Source organism: Echeneis naucrates, chromosome 13, assembly GCF_900963305.1.
Source record: "Echeneis naucrates chromosome 13, fEcheNa1.1, whole genome shotgun sequence".
NCBI lineage: Eukaryota > Metazoa > Chordata > Actinopteri > Carangiformes > Echeneidae > Echeneis > Echeneis naucrates.
Window position 1 is genome coordinate 20,938,011 of NC_042523.1, and position 17,759 is coordinate 20,955,769.

General features: G+C 43.5%; 1 protein-coding gene across 1 annotated transcript in view; it reads right to left on the reverse strand.

Annotated features, from left to right (window-relative positions):
- Positions 1–16,275, reverse strand: part of igsf11 (immunoglobulin superfamily member 11) — a 79,132-nt gene extending 62,857 nt beyond the window's left edge. The window contains exon 1 of the mRNA XM_029518032.1: positions 16,194–16,275. Within this exon, the coding sequence (XP_029373892.1) occupies positions 16,194–16,254 (61 nt within the window). The 5' untranslated portion in view covers positions 16,255–16,275. The remainder of the gene's footprint in view (positions 1–16,193) is intronic.
- Between the last annotated feature and the right edge of the window lie 1,484 nt (positions 16,276–17,759).

Genomic DNA, 17,759 nt, shown 5'->3' on the forward strand with positions numbered 1-17,759 from the left:
CACCTGGGTTCAAACCACAGACAGTCAGCGGTAGTCTTTATAATAGATGAAGCCTTCCCCCACAGTGGAGCCATTTTCTGGGTAACTGCGTCTGTCTAGAATGTGCTCATTCACGCAGGCTTCGTAGGTAGCATTCATCTACCCATTGAAACATGAGTGTGTTTGAGCTGCGTGCGATCTCTTACACATGCAAGTCAAAGCATCTCGATGTTGCTAGCACAAGCACTTTGCAGCAGAACACACACATGCATGAGCACATATGAATATAAAACCCCTTCCTACATACAAACATACATATTCATGCATACACAAATGCATTTGCACTTACACATACAGCTTTACAAGACCTCGGGTTTGTATGAGTAAAGGGAGCCGCGCCATGAGGAAGCTCGGCTATTCAGGCCTTTAAATTGGTCCCAGTGAGATGTGAGAGCTCAGACCACGGGGCTGACCTCTAACTCAACGCCTGTGTATCAAAGAATTAGTCTCCGTCAGTCCAGTCAATACTCCAACGGCAGCTAGACAGCCAGCACCGATGTAGCGTATTAGTGGGCCGATGATGATTATGGCAAAGGCCATTTGCTTGGTGGTTCTGCTCGGAGGCCAGAGTCTCCTCTATGTTGTTTAATCATCTTGGGATTTGATTAAGGAACAGAGAGTCAGCTTGGCCAGTTTATTAATGAGCAGAGTGGCCAATATCTCAGAAAAGGTGGTTATTCCTTTTTGGGACAATTAAGTCATTTTAAGACATTGCATGATTTTTGGAGGTTGTAATTATTTATTTCTTTTTTGTTTTGAAGTCTTCTTTTAACTTTTTTTTTTTTTGTCAGGCTGATGAGGGTCAATCGTACAGTTTCTAACATTCAACATTGTGTACAACAGGCAGGGATCTTTGAAGAGCATCTATCCGGACATCTGGTTTATGACGGTGGAACCGCACACACCGATCGGCCGGCTCCTCGCTGCCTCTTGGCTGCAACACAGACAAACGGACAACATGTTTGGCCGGTCTGACCGCCACAGACGGTGAGATCAGTCACCTGCCAACCTTGCTGACAGACCCAGGAAAGCTTTATGGCACATCACCTGCTCAATGATCCCATTTTATGCGGTTATTCCACGAAAATTGAGCGTTATTATCTCATCACTCATTGAGTACGTACAGAGAAAAAGTCATAGCTCGTTTTCCAAGAACAGTTGCCTTTGTGTGTTCGTTTTAATGGCTGGCATTTTAACAATTCACTCAAGGACTACAGGACACCCTATTCAAAGACTATTACTGCTCAAATTGAGTTGGACAGACGCATACACCAAACTGAATGCTTTGAAAAATACATACAAGTGATGGTTATATTATGAAGTATCTAAGTTACAGTCTGTAACAAGCCCTTCATCAGCCGTTAAACGCTTCTGAATGTCATTCCCGCAGTCTGATTCCTCGTCGGCTGCTGAGATGCCAGTACAGATGGACTGAATCGGGACGAGGCCAGCAGCCGTGTCTGTGGAGCTAAACTCCTGGTGCATTTTGCCAGCACAGAGCCGCACCATGTTGGGGCCTGGCCGCTGCGGCGCTTCAAGCCCTGGCAAAGAGAACAAGGACCCCCTTGTTTGGCAAAAGCGTGTTGACAGGAAACATAATGCATTCATACGATAATGACCCAGTGAATACACGTCCCTCGTACTGCCTCGCTCTCTCTGCCTTTAAATACAGTACACATCTTTACACAGATATAAGGGCAAAACACACACGTACACGCACACACAGATCCACTATGGACTGGCAGGAACACACACAAACATGCAGGCTCAAACACAATCCTTTAGTGTTGTGGTGGTGCAGAACGGGCTGATCGTCGGTCTCATCACCAGGGAGACCGGCACTAAGCGGGCGCCTGGCAGAGACAGACTGGCATTTAGCATTTAGGACCCCACAAAGATTTCAGGCGGAGCATACAGGCCTTTTTCAACACAGAAAGAGGGACAGAGACAGAGAGATTAGTCACATGGGACACATGCAGAGAAGCAGAGAAAAGACGAGGAACGAAATACGGCCACGATACATTATGATTTAGAGACCGGAGAGGGTGACGTGGAAAAACGGAGGGAAGCGGAAAGAAGGTTAGCAACAGATGTATAGCGGAAAAAAAAAACAAGACACAAAGACAGAAAATGGGATGAAATTGAATGCATCATTGTGGCTTAAGAGGCAGGAGAGAAAATTCTGATTTTCTTTTCTTGGTTTTTACTGGCAAGAGCTGTACGCCGCTGACTAAATTACCGCTGAGAGTGATGTGTCTAACATAAAACACCATCTGAGTGTTAAGAGGCACATGTGTGATTTCAGCTGACGTCACAATCGAGGGAAGCTATTAATACTCATACCCACCTGAGTCCACACCAGGCTGCGAGACAGAATGCAGTGCAAAACTTCAAACTGTAAGAATACTGATTATTATTATTTTTTTTTTTTTGTTAACTTCATTCAATCTTCATTCACAACTCTACAAGCTGGGAGGAAAGAAAGGAAAAGAAAAAGAGGGTGAATCAAGAGTTCGGGTCGTGGAGAACCCTCGGCCCAGTGTGGAAGCTCAAGGGATGGCAATAAAGCAAACGAGTAAGGCTACGGCTAGTGCACTTCAGATGTTAGTGGTCTGGAGGGTGAGTAGGACGAGCAAAATTTCATTTAGGCACAAATGAAAGAGATGATTTGAAAATGCATGAGGTCATATCAGATTTGTTTCTGCTCCGATTAACTTCGGGCTCGTCTGTTTTTCTCAGTTTTTCTTCCTCTGCTGTTCCAACCTCTTCGACGTTTTCCTGCTAATGCACCACATTTAATGGTAAAAACATAAAATGCAATTCATCCACTCGCAGGCCTGAGCTGTGTCAAACAAAATCCATTTCATGATCTCACTTGACTGTGCTTGAGCTTTCAGATCTGGGCTGCAAAGCTGTCTAAGTTAACAGTGAAGCACGAGACAGCCAGCGTTTAATTAACATTCAAATAAAAGCTGAATCTTAACCAGTCTACTTTTGTTGCTGATAAGAAGCACAGATGGACTCAGGATGCAAAATATGGTATCCAGTTTCAAAGTCGAACATGTTTTTTTTTTTTTTTTTTTTTTTCCTTTAACACCCACCAGCCGCACAGACAACCTGCTTATGAATACCATGCAGAATCTCTTATTTTGTTCCTTGGGAAATAAAAAAAAAAAACCAACCTTCAAATCAAACACAATACTGAGAGCAATTATATTTGCTTCAAAACATAGCTGGCAAAGCAAATTAGTTTGATATAAATGTAATTTCAAGGAGACCAGACAGCAGTCCACTCCCCCTGAACTCTCCTGTCCTCTTCACCTGCAGCTCAGACTATCTGTGAAGCCTCAACTGGTCTCCGGTTATTCTCCACTCTTGTTCCTTGAGAGTTAAGCTCTTAAAGCAATCCACCCCCACCCTCTGAGCATCAGTGATGCTTTGACAACTCTCTTTGGGAGCACTGTATCATATACGCCTCATCTCATCTTCACAGCCAACTCGCAGTATTAATTTTTCATCCTAATTTAAACAAGGATTAATTAAAATTGGAGTCTTTTTTTTTCTCTCTCTCTCTCCGCTCGCTGCGTGTGGCGGCGGTGTAATCTGTTACACAGCGGCTGCTTCGCTTCTGCCGTGCAACCTCTGAGCAGGACTTTATAGTAACAATGATGAGCAGAGTCCCGTGTGGCTGTGCTGGTACACTGACGGCGGTCTCAACCGGGCATTGCTTTTTCTACACCATCCTCACTGTGCTCCAATGTGCATCTCCATCGCTGTCATAACAAACTGTGACGGTCATAAAGACCAGATACGTCTCCGTCTCTCCCGATCTTGCTCCATCTCTCACCCAATCACCAAGCATTACGTGGCCTTTTCTGTTTAATTACAATGCACAAAAATAGAAGAGCCACTCATTCAGCCCAGTCCATCATAGACCCAAATTCCAATGGGGGAAATCATTCTCTAAACACGGAGAAATCGTTCCGGAGCGGGACAATGCCCCGTGTTAATAAAGCACCCCTCCAGCAGAGTACAATGGAGCCATTGATCATCACATGTCATCGTTAAAACCCTGCGTTTCATCTCACAGCTTTAATAAAGGGAAAATGTCAAGCGTTTACAGGCCAGAGAAGATGGATCACTTGATTTTCTGCCATTGATTGTGAGATATGTTTATGAAGAGTCAGACGCAGGTTCCCCGCGAGTCCTGCTCTCTCGCTCCTTTCTCTTCATTCTGTGTTTTCCATCGATAGCAGCATTACAGAGTGCAATTCTCCATCATCTCAGAAACTCTTCTACCATCTTTGCATACTTGGCGCCACCTAAGAGCTATGAAGATGAGCTGTAATTGCACATCCTTGTTGCTTTGCTGTAATTCCAGTTGTGATAGTGCGCAGGGAGAAAATGACTTAACAGTCTCTGGTCAATTACCACAATTGACGACATAGTAGCTAATTGGATTGTTTGACATTGTGCGGATGTGTACATCCTTGCATGCATGCATGTGTACACTGTATGTGTATGCCTGCCCCCGTGTGTGCATAAATTCCAAATATCTGAATAAATTATTCACATCCAAGTACGTTAAGAATTTGAAGCCTAGTTCAGGTTTCCTTTGACATTTTGCACAAACTTCTCCCCTTAAAACAATATATTTCTTTTTCAACATATCTCATTCAGATGTAATCATTCCGATTTTGAATTTGTTCCTCAGGTTTCTTTCGTTGGCTCATTCCTGTTGCTGTTTACACGTCATCTGTGGGAGAGATAAAGCTAAAATGTGCATAATTATCACTTTTTTTGCTGATGATATCACAATGTTGCATTATTTATGCATTAGATTTTATCAGCATTCACACAAATCTGTGTGATTCCTGGCTACAAGTAACTGGTGTAGAAAAAAAATGTATAAATCACAAACTCATACAAAATGCTGCTTCAAGAATCAGAAGATTTGATCACACATCCTGACCTCCCTTCACTGACTCCCAGATGCCACCAAATCTGATTTCAAATTGCTACTGGTGACACAAAAATAGTCAACATGCTCAAATAATCACATTTATCTGATCCCACATGTACCCTGTCACCCCCTCTGATCACAGGTTGGTGGTTGGCAAAGTGTGACTAACAATCACCAAGAAATGATCAGGCAGCAAAGCCGTTCCCATTTCCCACGCTGCATATCTTTAGACCCTCCATCGCCTCGGGGGAGATAAACCTGTAGAATCATAAATTAATAAATCATATCCATTCTTGTGCTCACTTCTTTTACTGTAATATAAAGCGTGCAGCTCATTCCACAGATGCATCCTGTCACTCATTTCTGATGTGCTATCTGTGTGAACTGAACATCTGTGCTCCGAGTGTGTGTATTTCCAGAAGCCATCATTGGAGGCGTTGAAGGTCAAGGATCTGTCTATAATGTGTGATTTGTTAACAACCTATGAGCCCTATTCTCTCTACAAACAGCTTCACAACCCTAACCATCACTAAATGTGGCCGGTGTCAAACTTCCTGTCTGTGGATCACCAACAGACTCATTATTATCATAGTTGAAAGCGCTTTCGGACATTCTGAGCAAATAGTTAAACTTGATTTCACCTTAACTCAACTATTACTGAGCAGATGTGGACGATTCATTCTCTGCACTGCAGCAAACCTTTAAAACTACAAAATTCAAGAGTTTTCAAGTGAGTCATCTCCTCCTGAGCCCACAATATCTAACCTCTGTGTGAGTATACATGTGTGGCCCCACGCTCTTGCTGGTGTGTCACTGAACTGATCGAATAAAGCCAAAGCTATCTATAATCTATAAACCCAGGTCACAGCTGAAATGGCAGATATAATCTGTAGCAAAGCTCATTTTAGCAGATGATTCGGGCCTGGGCTCAATAGTTTACACATTGTTCCATATTCACAAATCACCTCTTAGCAAGCAAGCTGGTTAGCCTGGATCAGCAGCCGCTGAGGAATAAGCAAAACACAGCAATAAGGGGAAGTTTGATTTGGCAAAAATAAAACACAGCCGAGCATTAAAGGCTATCATGTTGCAACATGTAAAGAATTAATTAGATATTAGTTTGTTTTTTCAGCCTGTAACAGGCTTTTTATTAGTGCTGAGCAGGTAAAATGTCTGTTGATTGTAAAATTGCACTATGTTTGATCTCAGCTGCGAAAGGAAGCTCGTGTGCAGCCAAAACGCTCGGACTGCGCTGATTTCTCCTTTGATAATTACCCATTTAAGAATTTTTACAGTTTTGTCCTTGTGTTTTTCTCTAACCTTGTAGCACTTGATTTAGAAAGCTAGCACTTTTCATTTCAACACTTTTTCCCGTTTCATTTTCCGTTCACGCTCTCCACTGCTTGGCTGTTTTTCTTGAGGTATTTGTAAGATGTTTGCGGGGTGGTCAGTGTTATCATTTCCTTAGACAGGAGAACAGACAGTGCAAAAAAGAAAAAAAAAAAAGAAAGAAAGTTGGCAACTCAAAGTTACAAAGAAATCTTAATTAGGAGAAACCAAATGTGTAGACTCATCCACACTCTGGAAGTGCTAGGTTCAGCTTAAAGAGAGTATTTTCTTCAAATACATTTCTGACAAAGTGCGTGTCGCACAGTCGTCAGCCTTTCTGCCCTCTACCCCTCCTGCAGTCACAGTCATGTGGGGCAAATGTGCACGCAAAAGCGCTCCATTATTGTGGTACGCTTATTTAAAGCTCCTCCAATAGCAGGGATCTACTTAAACGGCTTTGTGTAGGATAGCTGACAAATGTTACGCAAACACATGCACAGGCATACACAGTGTGTCAGTAGGGCCTGTGACAATAGTACTATCTGGCATTATCAGTTAAGTCTGTGCAACATCCCCGTGATATTAATGTGTGCGGGAGGTTGGGGTGAGTTTGTGTGTGTGTGTGTGTTAGTGTGCGTGTGTGTGGGGGGGGTTTAGGTACAGCCATGCCTTCACGTGTGTGTGTGTGTTTCCGCTTGTGACGGTCAACTCAGCCTCTCATTTTCTGGCAAACTATCTAGGACTGAGTGGATTTGCATATTGAGCACAATTCAAACACAAAGCAGCATGCAGCGTACTAGACAGCGCACTGCCCGCCCCCACCCACCAGTCTCCAGGCAGTCAGGGAGGGCAACCAGATAAAACAGCAGAAGCGTGGATTAAGGGTTGAAGGGGCACAGCAGCATATGGTGCCCCCTGATATCCACGCCCTTTATATTGTTGAACTAACCCCGCCTGTGTGGTCGCCACAAGGGGAAGATCTCATTTATTCAGTTTTTTTAACACAACCATCACAGTATAGAGTATGATGGCTATAGGATTTAGTGAGTGATCATGAAAAGTTCCAATGGGGGGAAAATAGGACCTGCAAGAGATCACTTGAAGTCAGGTTCGAAGGAAAAGTGCAGCTGAAATTTCCTTAGTTTTATTTAAAAACACTCTTGGGGAAACAAACTGGCCCCCTCCCTGCATGCCCAATCTAATGGACACCCCCTTTATCATGATGGCCTGCCACAAACGTCTACCATGATAAACAATTAACTGCTCAACATCGTCTTGTAAATTTTTTCCCCATTTCTAAAATGGAAACTGAGAAATTTCTGCGATGTCATTTCAAGCCTCAGATGTGTGCGTGTACATATCCGTGTTTTCTAGTCACACCAATTTATGTGGAGGCATTTACGAGATGCTGTATGTCTGTGAAAAGCTTGCAAATGCATCTATGTGTCTGTAAGTGAACCGTGTCCCACAAAGTCCCACCTGTGCCCCCCCCCCTCATCAACTCCCCTTCTGTTTTCCTCAATACAACGACAACAACGCTAAGTCTGCTGTAACAACGCACAGATGGGATCTCTCTCTCTTTCTCTCTGCCTAAACGCACCATCCTTCCTGGTTGTTCACACGCATCAGATCTGACATGCTCATTCGGAGTCTGCGAGGACGGAACAACTGGGTGAGCTGCTTTTCAGTCTCATCTTCGTCCCTAGAAAGCCATTTGTGTGTTGGCGAAGTGTTCGTAAGGACGGAAAGACACAGGCAATTTTTAAGCGTGTTAAAAAGAGGTAAAGAGAGGAAGACGCTGAGATATAAAGAGGAAAAGAGTACTGTATATGGAAGGAGGATGGGGAGAAATGCAGAGATACAGATTGTGACAAAGAGAGCGAGTGACTTTGGACTTGAATTTTGGTAGAAAGAGTGTTATGCTCTGGGGTGCAACACAAAGGAAGGACTAAATGAAGCCAAGGCGAGCTGCAGGATGACCTTTTCCTACAGGGAGCAGTTCAGGCAGTTAGGGCACATTTACTGTCACAACCACGGCTCGCCATCCTCTCCTGCAGGGGACGTCTCATTGTCAGCGAACAATGACTCTGCGGTGTGAGCTGCACATATCTGTTTAGGTTTGTATAAATCCAGTCCAACTGTCCAATCATGCTTCTTCTTCTTTTTTTTTTTAGGATGAAATCAAAATACATTTTTATGATATAACGCCAAATCATAACAGAGTTACCTGCAGGCACTTTACATACAGAGCAGGTCTAGACCAAACCCTTTATGGATTCAGAGGCATCACTGCCCTCCCGTAACTCAGCATCAAAATGGTTATTTTTAGCAATATGTCGAAAAGTAAATCCAAAAAAAAAAAAAAAAAAAATCTATCAAAGTTTCACTTTAGTCTTTCTACGCCGATCTATTGTCTTCAGCGTTGTGTTTCAATGACAAAGTTAATGCAGTTTTGAGAGAGAACTATAGAAAAAGAGCTAGAGCACAAATATAACAGGAGTGTTTTACCCCAACAGCCAGTTTATGAATTACCTATGGCTGTGAAGAGCCCTGGGCATATTTAATGCAGGAGAATCTGTCCCCTTTTTTCACTTTGTTCCTCTCTATTCTCTGCCATATTCTTTCACTCCATTAGCAGCAGAACATGCGAGTGTGAGAAAAGTTCAGTTCATCTGCTCACCCCCGCCACAATGTTTCAAAGGAAGCAGAATTAATTCATCTTGATGGAAAAAAGTGGCACAGAACTAAACTAACATGTCGCTGTCAAAGGGATAAAAGCATGATTAAGGACGTGTCCACATACGCAAAGGAAAGACAGCATCTCCGTTCTCTTAGAAAGCGAAACACACAAAAGGAGAGGAGTGAGAAGTCATTTGTGTAGGTAGAGGTAGCCATTACAGAAAAGCGCACAACCCATCATGTGCAACAGTGAGCAATTTACAAAATGACATTCCTCCAGAATATGAAATTATCCTCCGAGTGTATTTTTAGAGCCTGCGCAATTATGTGGTCAAGACGGCTCGATGGACCACCATGCACTCAAAACAGGTCACAGGATCTGCATTATCCCCCCGTGTGACACCAGCAAGCTCAACCGCTGGGTTCATCAACTGCTGTAAGGTCATTTAGTCGTCGTGCGGATCGATTAACAATCAATTTCAAATTAGTGATGTAAGGCTCCGGGGAGAACGCCCGAAAATACCGATACATAGTCTTTGCTTCAGGACTCGTTGATGTCAGGAACACTGACCTAAAACCACCCGCAGCTGAATCTGCGTCCTCCCTGCAGGCTGCCAAACACAACACCGCGTGCAAATGGGGAGAGGCTGCTTGCTTCCCCTGCAGGAGCACAGAAGATTTGTTTTCATATTTTGTCAAACGTAATAATGCTGTGAAATACCTTCTGACCACGGTGAGCGTCCCGGGATAGAAGTTAGAAAAATAATTTGCCGGGGTTTAGTAATTTTGGGCTCTCAAATTTGAAAGCATTCTCAACAATCTGTCCCTTGAGCATGCAATCTTCATTTTAGATGAAAGAAGTTTACAGCAACGGACTACACATGGGGGGAAAAATAAGAGAAAAAGTTCAACCGCTACAAGAACTAAGGAGAATTTAATATTACAGATTGTAACAGCCACTTAAATGTATGACTGGACCTGCAGCTGGTAGCTGAACAGATAATGGATCAATGATAATCTGGCACTGTGCTTCATTCTCTTTATATAGAGGCAGGTCTGAGTAAGCTTCCTAAAACTGCTGTTTTTGACCTAAAGGTCCTTTATCCACCTGTTCAATGTATCCAATTTAGCACACAACCATCAATATTCCTAATGTGAAAAAGATTTTTTCAGAAAGGATTCAAATTTAATGTCCACTAGTCAGCTGAGCTTATCTGACGCCTGGAACGTGACTGAGTTCTTGTTTCATGTACGATGGCTCATGGTTATTATACGCACTTATGCACAATTATTGTGCGTGGGCCAATCATTTTCAACCAACAGCTACGAGAGTGCACCTCCAGACAACTAATTCAGTTCCCCATCATCTCATTTTCACCCTCCCACAGTGACCTTTCCATTCAAGGACAAATGAATTATGGAAGAAATCAGTTATTAAACTAGACCCGGGCCTATTTTTTCATATTTGGGAGATGACAACACTTTAATAAAGTCTCTCTCTCTCTTTCGCTACATTCCTGATCTGGTCCTGGGCTCTGAGAGGTTTTTCTGGCAGATATAGACTTGTTACAAATTCACCTTACACAGAAGAATGAGCAGCTAAACAGACCGAACTGAGTTTTCTTTCATCTTTAACAGTGAGCTCACCGCAGAGCTTGAATCCGCTTAATGAACCTAAGAGACAATCGGCCCGTCTGGAAACCTGGACAATTGTGATTGGTGGATGAAACTGATGTGGTCGTTACAATTGCAGGGAGACCTTGATCCTCTGAGAGCCATTGTAATTTATTTTCCGGGGGAATACAAGGACCAAAGCACACACACACACACACACACACATTCTGCCAGTTAACACACACGTGTGGGAATAATGTGCGCACAGGAGCATTTCCTTCGCCATTGATCTGAGCTCATAAAGGCTTACAATGATAAACACAGCGACTATTCCTGGTAATACCAGAGATCAACTTAACGACCGTTTGCCAGAGACTGATTGAGAGCTGCAATAAATATCTCTCACACACACACACACACAGAAAGAAGTGAATGGTGTGGGAGGACTTTGGTAAATTATAAGTCAATTAATATGGATTGTAAGGAACATGAAAATTTGAGCTGGTGCTCTAAAGAGAGGGGAAACAGCACTGTTTGCACCTGGTATGTGAAGATAAAAAGAAGAGGAAAGTGCAAGACTTGGATTCTGCTCAGCTGAATGTGATCTCTGCTCAGAGATGAATCCATTCATTTAACATCAACATCCTCAGAACCTCCAATGAAACAATAATGATTCTGTTAGAGTGCAGCCTGTAGAGAACCCCAGTTTGTGACTGGAGTGCTGACTCACTCATGACTTTGTTATTGAATTTGAATTTGTTAGACTTTTTTCCTCTCTCTTTGTTCATGCTCAGCTCTGGGAACATTCACACTAAATGAAAGCTTTTCTCACGTTTGCCATTTGGTTAAGCAGCAAACTGAAAAGCTGAAGCATTACAATAAAAAAATAAAAAATTTGAACCATTTGAAAACTTTTAAAACTATTAAATAGCCACCTTAAATTTGTATCTTCATGTACAGAAATATCTCCTGAGTTAGTGAAGTGAACTGCAAGTCCTGTCAGCAAAGGTCCTGTCAAACCTCAAGAGCCAGCAAAGCAAAACTGCTCATTTCAGGGCAAGGACTCTTCAGGGTGCCACGACATCCGCTTTAATTATATATAAACCCAGGGCTCTTCTCACACACACACACACACACACACACACACACACACATGAAATGAAAGTCAAGCAAAAAGTCTCATCCTAATGTAAGAACCTGTCAAGTATGTTATGGACAAAGTTGCATAAATTTAACACATATCGGTTCACTTAAGGGATCACAAAGCATCAGTACATGACTGCAGTGATTCCTTCTCCATCCTTCAGTTATAAAGTGGAGATTCTTCCTTGTGCATGTTCTTGACTTTTGTTTCCTTTCACAACCGTGCAAATCCACGCCATGTCTTGTTTAATCAGATAAAAGGGTTTATTGTATATGCTGTAGTGCACTTTGACTCACTGATAAATATTCTCACTTGTATTATTTGTACATAACTGCACGTGCTCCTACTTCATTGGATTTGTGCTGGAAAGTGACACCCGACTTCTCAGACACCCCTTTTTAAGTAACCCAAGTGTATTTAAAAGCACAAGTGACCACATTCCTGCATCAGCCGCCTCAGCCTGGTCCCCACGCAGACAGGATTCGCTCATGATGCCCTCATGTGCCACTGCGATTAAAAGATACAACCAACTGTAAAATCTCAAAGAGACCCAAAACTGCAAACCTCTGTGAACTGACCACATCAGATGTTTGCTCCACATGCCCAGCGCGTGGACTCTTTGGGGCCTAGTTTAATGTGTGCTTAAGAGACCATGGGACCGGGCGGATGCTGCACTCTCTCGCCTCCAAATATCAGCCCATCATTTATTCATTAACACTCCCAGGATGGCCACCGCCGCCATCATCTGAAGACTCTGTCGTCTGAAGTTCTCTGGCGCCCCTGTCGCTCAAACACACACACACAAATCCACACGCACATGCACTTTGCAAGCGGTCCCAGGGGTCTTTTAATTTTTTGAGAGGTTATTTTTAGTGAGAAAAATAATCGAGGTGGAAAGTTCCATCTGTCCAACACTCTTGTTCCAGCTGCTCCTTTTTAGCAGCAGGCGGAAGGAGGAGAGAAAAAAAAATACTTATCTGATAAAACTGACACAGACGGGATTTTTTTTTTTTTTTTTTACCCCCCCCCACCACCAAAATCATATTGTGCATTAGAGAGAAGTGATCTAAATTTACTTGTAGCATTACATAAAAAAAAAATTAAAAAAAAGCTGTGTAAAATCACCTGTGGTTTCAAAAAAGATGAAGCTACCTCTCCACCTCTTTAATATCTTTCTCTCTTTGCAAAGCTCTGTTCCCTCTCATCCCTCATTATCTTTAACTTCCTGCAACACAAATCTAGCTGAATAAAGCAAAGCAGCTTCGAAAAGGCAACAGGCAACTTAGCCTGGAAGCTTCGTGCCTTTTAGGCCTGACAACCACCTTTGCTGTTACGTACTGTGCGAATCATATTCAAGCGATCAACTGATCTGAATGAAGGCAGCAAACTTTGCAAAGGAGAGCCATGTAAACAACACGCAGAACGGGCTTCCTCTCTAATTTCAGCAGCGCCTCAAAGGTTAACAAGCTCCCAGAGAAAAGTGCAGAAGGGAACTGGTCTAAGTTCAGCTTTGATGCAGACATGAATGCCCTGAATGTCAATGAGCTTGGAAACACTCTGTGTTGTCTTTCTTTTGTCATGCTCCAGCGCTCCTCTTTCCCTCACCGGACTCTTCGTTTCAAGTGTACGAACAGCGGGGACGGAAGCCTGTGGCCTCGATCTGAACGTTTCGCTGTGTGACAATTTGAAATGTTTCTATAGGATCTATTATGCAAACGACCAAAACAAACAAGTGTGGTTGAAAAGTTCAGAGCCACCACCTCCGCTTGGAATGCATTTGTTGAATTGATTAGACCTCCAGGCCGGTCCCTACCAGACCCCTTGAGGGTTGTTCTGGGTGGATCGTTAAATCTGGGCCTCGTGGACAGAGCAGCTCTGTGTCTGTATCAGCGGGGGGGGGCTCTTTGTGACATCAGCTGAACCAATCACATTACTTGCATAGAGCTTCCACTGTGTATTCTTGCAACGTTAAGTCACTTCATTGAAATACTTCATTCACAGCAGATCTGATGAAGCCAGCTGAACTTTACTTTGACTTTCCTCCAAGATGCACACTTCTGACTGAGAGGGAAAGATACAGTATTCATGTGTATCTGGGGAGGGTTGACGGCTGAAGGAGGACGAGACGTGTCCTCTGACTGATGCTGAAAGGCCCCGACACATGAACTTAGCCATGAATGACACCGAGTCAGGTCACTTTTCCGTTCGCATGTCCTAGTTGCTGAGTTTTTTCTTTTTAAAACTTCTTAGTTTCACTTATTAAAAAAAACAACAACAACAAAATAAAACTTAAGTACATGTCCACCACCTCAAACACATACCAGACTCCAGACACCATGAAGGAAATTTACAGGAGTCCATTTGAGCCCTTAATTACATTTTTTTTTTTTTAACAAATATACATTTGAGATGAAGGTGAAAGGATTCAGCCGTGATTGTGTAGTAAACCCAAACAATCCGGTGTCTAACTTGATGAACTCATCAGATCAATCCAATGACAGGTTTTAACGCACAAGAAGTGGAGGTCAGTCCACACAGCCAAAACAAGCGACCACAATCAATACTGACTTTGCCGTGTCAGAACTTATTTATAGAAACACTGGCAGCTCCCCCACCAAGATGAAGGAGGAGAGAAAATAAAAAAAAAAGTCCAGAAATTAAAGCTTCCATTTGAACAAGTCACTATTTCTGCAGAGCTACTGAGCTCATGCGAACACTTTGTTCTTACTGTAAAGTCATTTGTAGGCTTCAAGCTTCACTCTGTGCAATCACTGAGGCGGTACGTGGAGAGACGTGGGATCACTTTGGAGTGGCAGAAGAAGAAATGGCCACAATCTACTGTTTTCACTTTGAGCCATTTCACCAAAGTAACAGAACAATGGAAAATCAAATCAAGTTGTCCGTGTGTGTGTGTTTGGTCTGAGTGAAGCTGATAAGACGCCATACATCTGCTCACTGCAGAGGCAAAAAGCTAAACAAGCGAGCAGCAGAGTGAAACCTGGGCAATCAGGTCTAAATTCAATCTCACACTATTGTCCTGTCCAAATTGACATCTCAGGGCTGTGTGTGTGTGTGTGTGTGTGTGTGTGTGTGTGGCTCAGTGGAAATGCTTTTTCTGACCAGACATGAAGCACCGAAGGGACCTCGCCGGCGTTCTTCTACTATTGTTCTGCTCAGCTCTACTATTTCTCAGACAAAGATTTGTACATCGTGTGAAAGAAAAATTGAAGATTATTTCAGGGAGCCATTCACTTTCTACCTGCAGCCATTTAACACCCTCATGGTGCATTTTTAACCATCTTCATTCATTAGCCTACATCACATTTACATGAATACATTTACTAATTATGCTCATTCATTAATGAAGCCATAAATCTTTTTTTTTTTCCCCTCCTCTAATGTTATCATTATGAAATTCCGAGTTTTCTGGAGCTAAAATAAGCATTTTATTAATCACTGGGCAGCAGAAAAAACTTTTAAAGTGTCACTCTCAATGGTTTGTAAAAGAAATGGACTAAGGAGGGAGATGGGGCCAACAAACTAGTTTTTAGTGCCACACACTAAACCCCCCCGGCCAGTGGAATCAGAGGAACATATAGTGATTTTCCTGTGGGGTTGCCTGCTCTCCTGTGCAGTCTGGTCACCATGCTTCTCGTTAATCGGTCGGATTACCAGCGCAGCCCTGCACCGTCTGCTCCGTTTCTATTTCAAAACACAGACGCTCCCACTTCAGAGCCACGTTTTAAAGTGTATCAGTGCACCCCCCCCCCCCCCCCCCCCCTTCAAAAAAAAAAAAAGAGGAAGTATTATAAAAAAAAATTATAATAATTCTGAGGCTTTGTGTTGTGTAAGACACAAAAGCTATATCAGGCACGGCAGAGGGAGCATTATGGATAAGACGCGCACAATCAAAAGTGCTTTTGGGAGAGATGACATGGCGACCAGTTCTGATGGGGGTGGAATGGGGGGGGGCGGGGGGGGTCATCCTAAATCTGTGCTTTAGTTTTTTTGTGGAAATGCCAGGGATTTATCAGCCTGATCCAAACATACAGTATTAAGGAAGAGGGAGGAAGGGGGGGAGGTTGTGTGTGTGTGTGTGTGTGTGTGTGTGTGTGTGTGTGTGTGTGTCCGGGGGGGTCAAATGGCCGTGGCACACGCTCTTAGGGAGGAGAGGTTGAGCTCTTGGTACAAGTTAATTCCAGATACATCTGTTTTTTGCAATACTGATGCAGCTGTATTGTAAAGATGATTTGTCCACGTGATCCAAAACCCGCTTCAAAGCTTTTTGAAATGTTTCCCCAGTGAGATATTATTATTATTATTATTATTATTATTATTATTATTATTATGTTTGTGCATCAATTGTTCTTGCAGTTTGGGATAAGTACAGGAGTTTCTGGGGGGGGAGGGGGGCAGATGACTTACCCTCCATGCAGAAAATGACCATCCAGGCTATCCAAAGGTCCGAGTTGTGAAACTTCACCATGGTTCCGAACTGTTCAGGGACTCGTCCTCAGTCTCAGCCCAGGCCCCCCCTCCCCACTCCCTCCCTCCCTCCTCCTCCTTCTCTCTGAAATCACAGCTCCGCTCACTGTTAACTTGAAGAAAACTAACCGGCCCCCCCACACCACCACCCCTCTTTTGGCATTCAGGGACTTTTACGCAGCGCACACCCGCGACATTTTCCCTGGAAAGCCGGAGAAACGTCCGAACGCGCGGGGGAGAAACATTTCTGTCCGCCGGGACTCCTCCTCCGTCCTCCGGTCACTCCAAGACGGCAGTTTGGTCTCTCCTCCACCTGACCCGTCCTCTCCTGTCTATTTACGCATGCTTGGAGGTGAAAGACAAACGGAAAAGAAAGTACGTCCGCCTGCTCAGAGGAGGAGAAGCAGCTGAAAGTGACTCAGACGCGGATCGGAAAGTGGCGCTTGTTCCGTCCGCTCCCTGAGTCGCTCCGACGCGTCTTGTTGCGCTCCATGATTTGTGTCTGCTCTGCTGCAGCTGAGACAAAAAAAAAAAACACACAACGCTGCACACAACAGCACTTCCGCTGGAGAGTTTTCAAAATAAGAAAAACAAAAACCCTGCGCTGGTAGATTACACCGCTGTGATGAGGTGGCACAGTCAGTCTATCTGTCAGAGTCGGTCTCTCCACGTTATATTAAAGAAGTTAGTTCCCAACAATGGTCTAAATTCATTACTTTTTAAGGACTTTTGAGGCGTGAAGATTTGATAAAACTTCGCAAACTGAAATTTTCTGAAAACGGAAGTCACAAAGTGTGACTCGGCTCCACCTCACCTCCCCTCCCACCACCCCCAAATAATAGAAAATTAAAGCACCCCGAAAACAAGCCCAAGTGTTTGGAGTGAATCGGAACTCACCCGGACTCCATGTGCTTTTATTTTGTAAGCCGAAATTGCGCGAGCTTCCTGTCTCAGTCTCAGCGCGTCTGCGCACATTGACGGCGACGAATGAAGGCTGTTGCTAGGTAACGGCTGACGCCAATCAACAGCGAGAGAGAGAGATAGAGAGGGAGAGAGAGGGAGAGAGAGAGAGAGAGAGAGCTCCTGCTTTCCATCCACAGAACAATAATTGGTGCCATCTTAGTGGCGTGTCCAAAAAAAAAAAAAAAAATCATGTTGTCCAATAAAATCTGAATTTATTTATTTAAATAAATCCAGTTTCACTGCTGCATGCAGTCCAATCACACCCATCCAGTGTGAGTCCGTTCAAAGATGACGACAACCAGATGTGTGTAGAAGTGTGAACAGGCCTGATGTCACCCGCTGACATGTTGAACCATGATGAATGACACTTATTGTGCGTTGTGTGTAAAGTGGTGGATAATCCCTCGGTTCAAAGACAAGAAGTTTAAGTAAAGCACAGCAGGAAAACAAAAAAAACAGTAAAAGGAAGAACTCTGATTAAAAGAAGGAGACTGTCAAACGAGCCGTTCAGGCCTCTGATCGCTCTGTTCCACCGAGCTCACC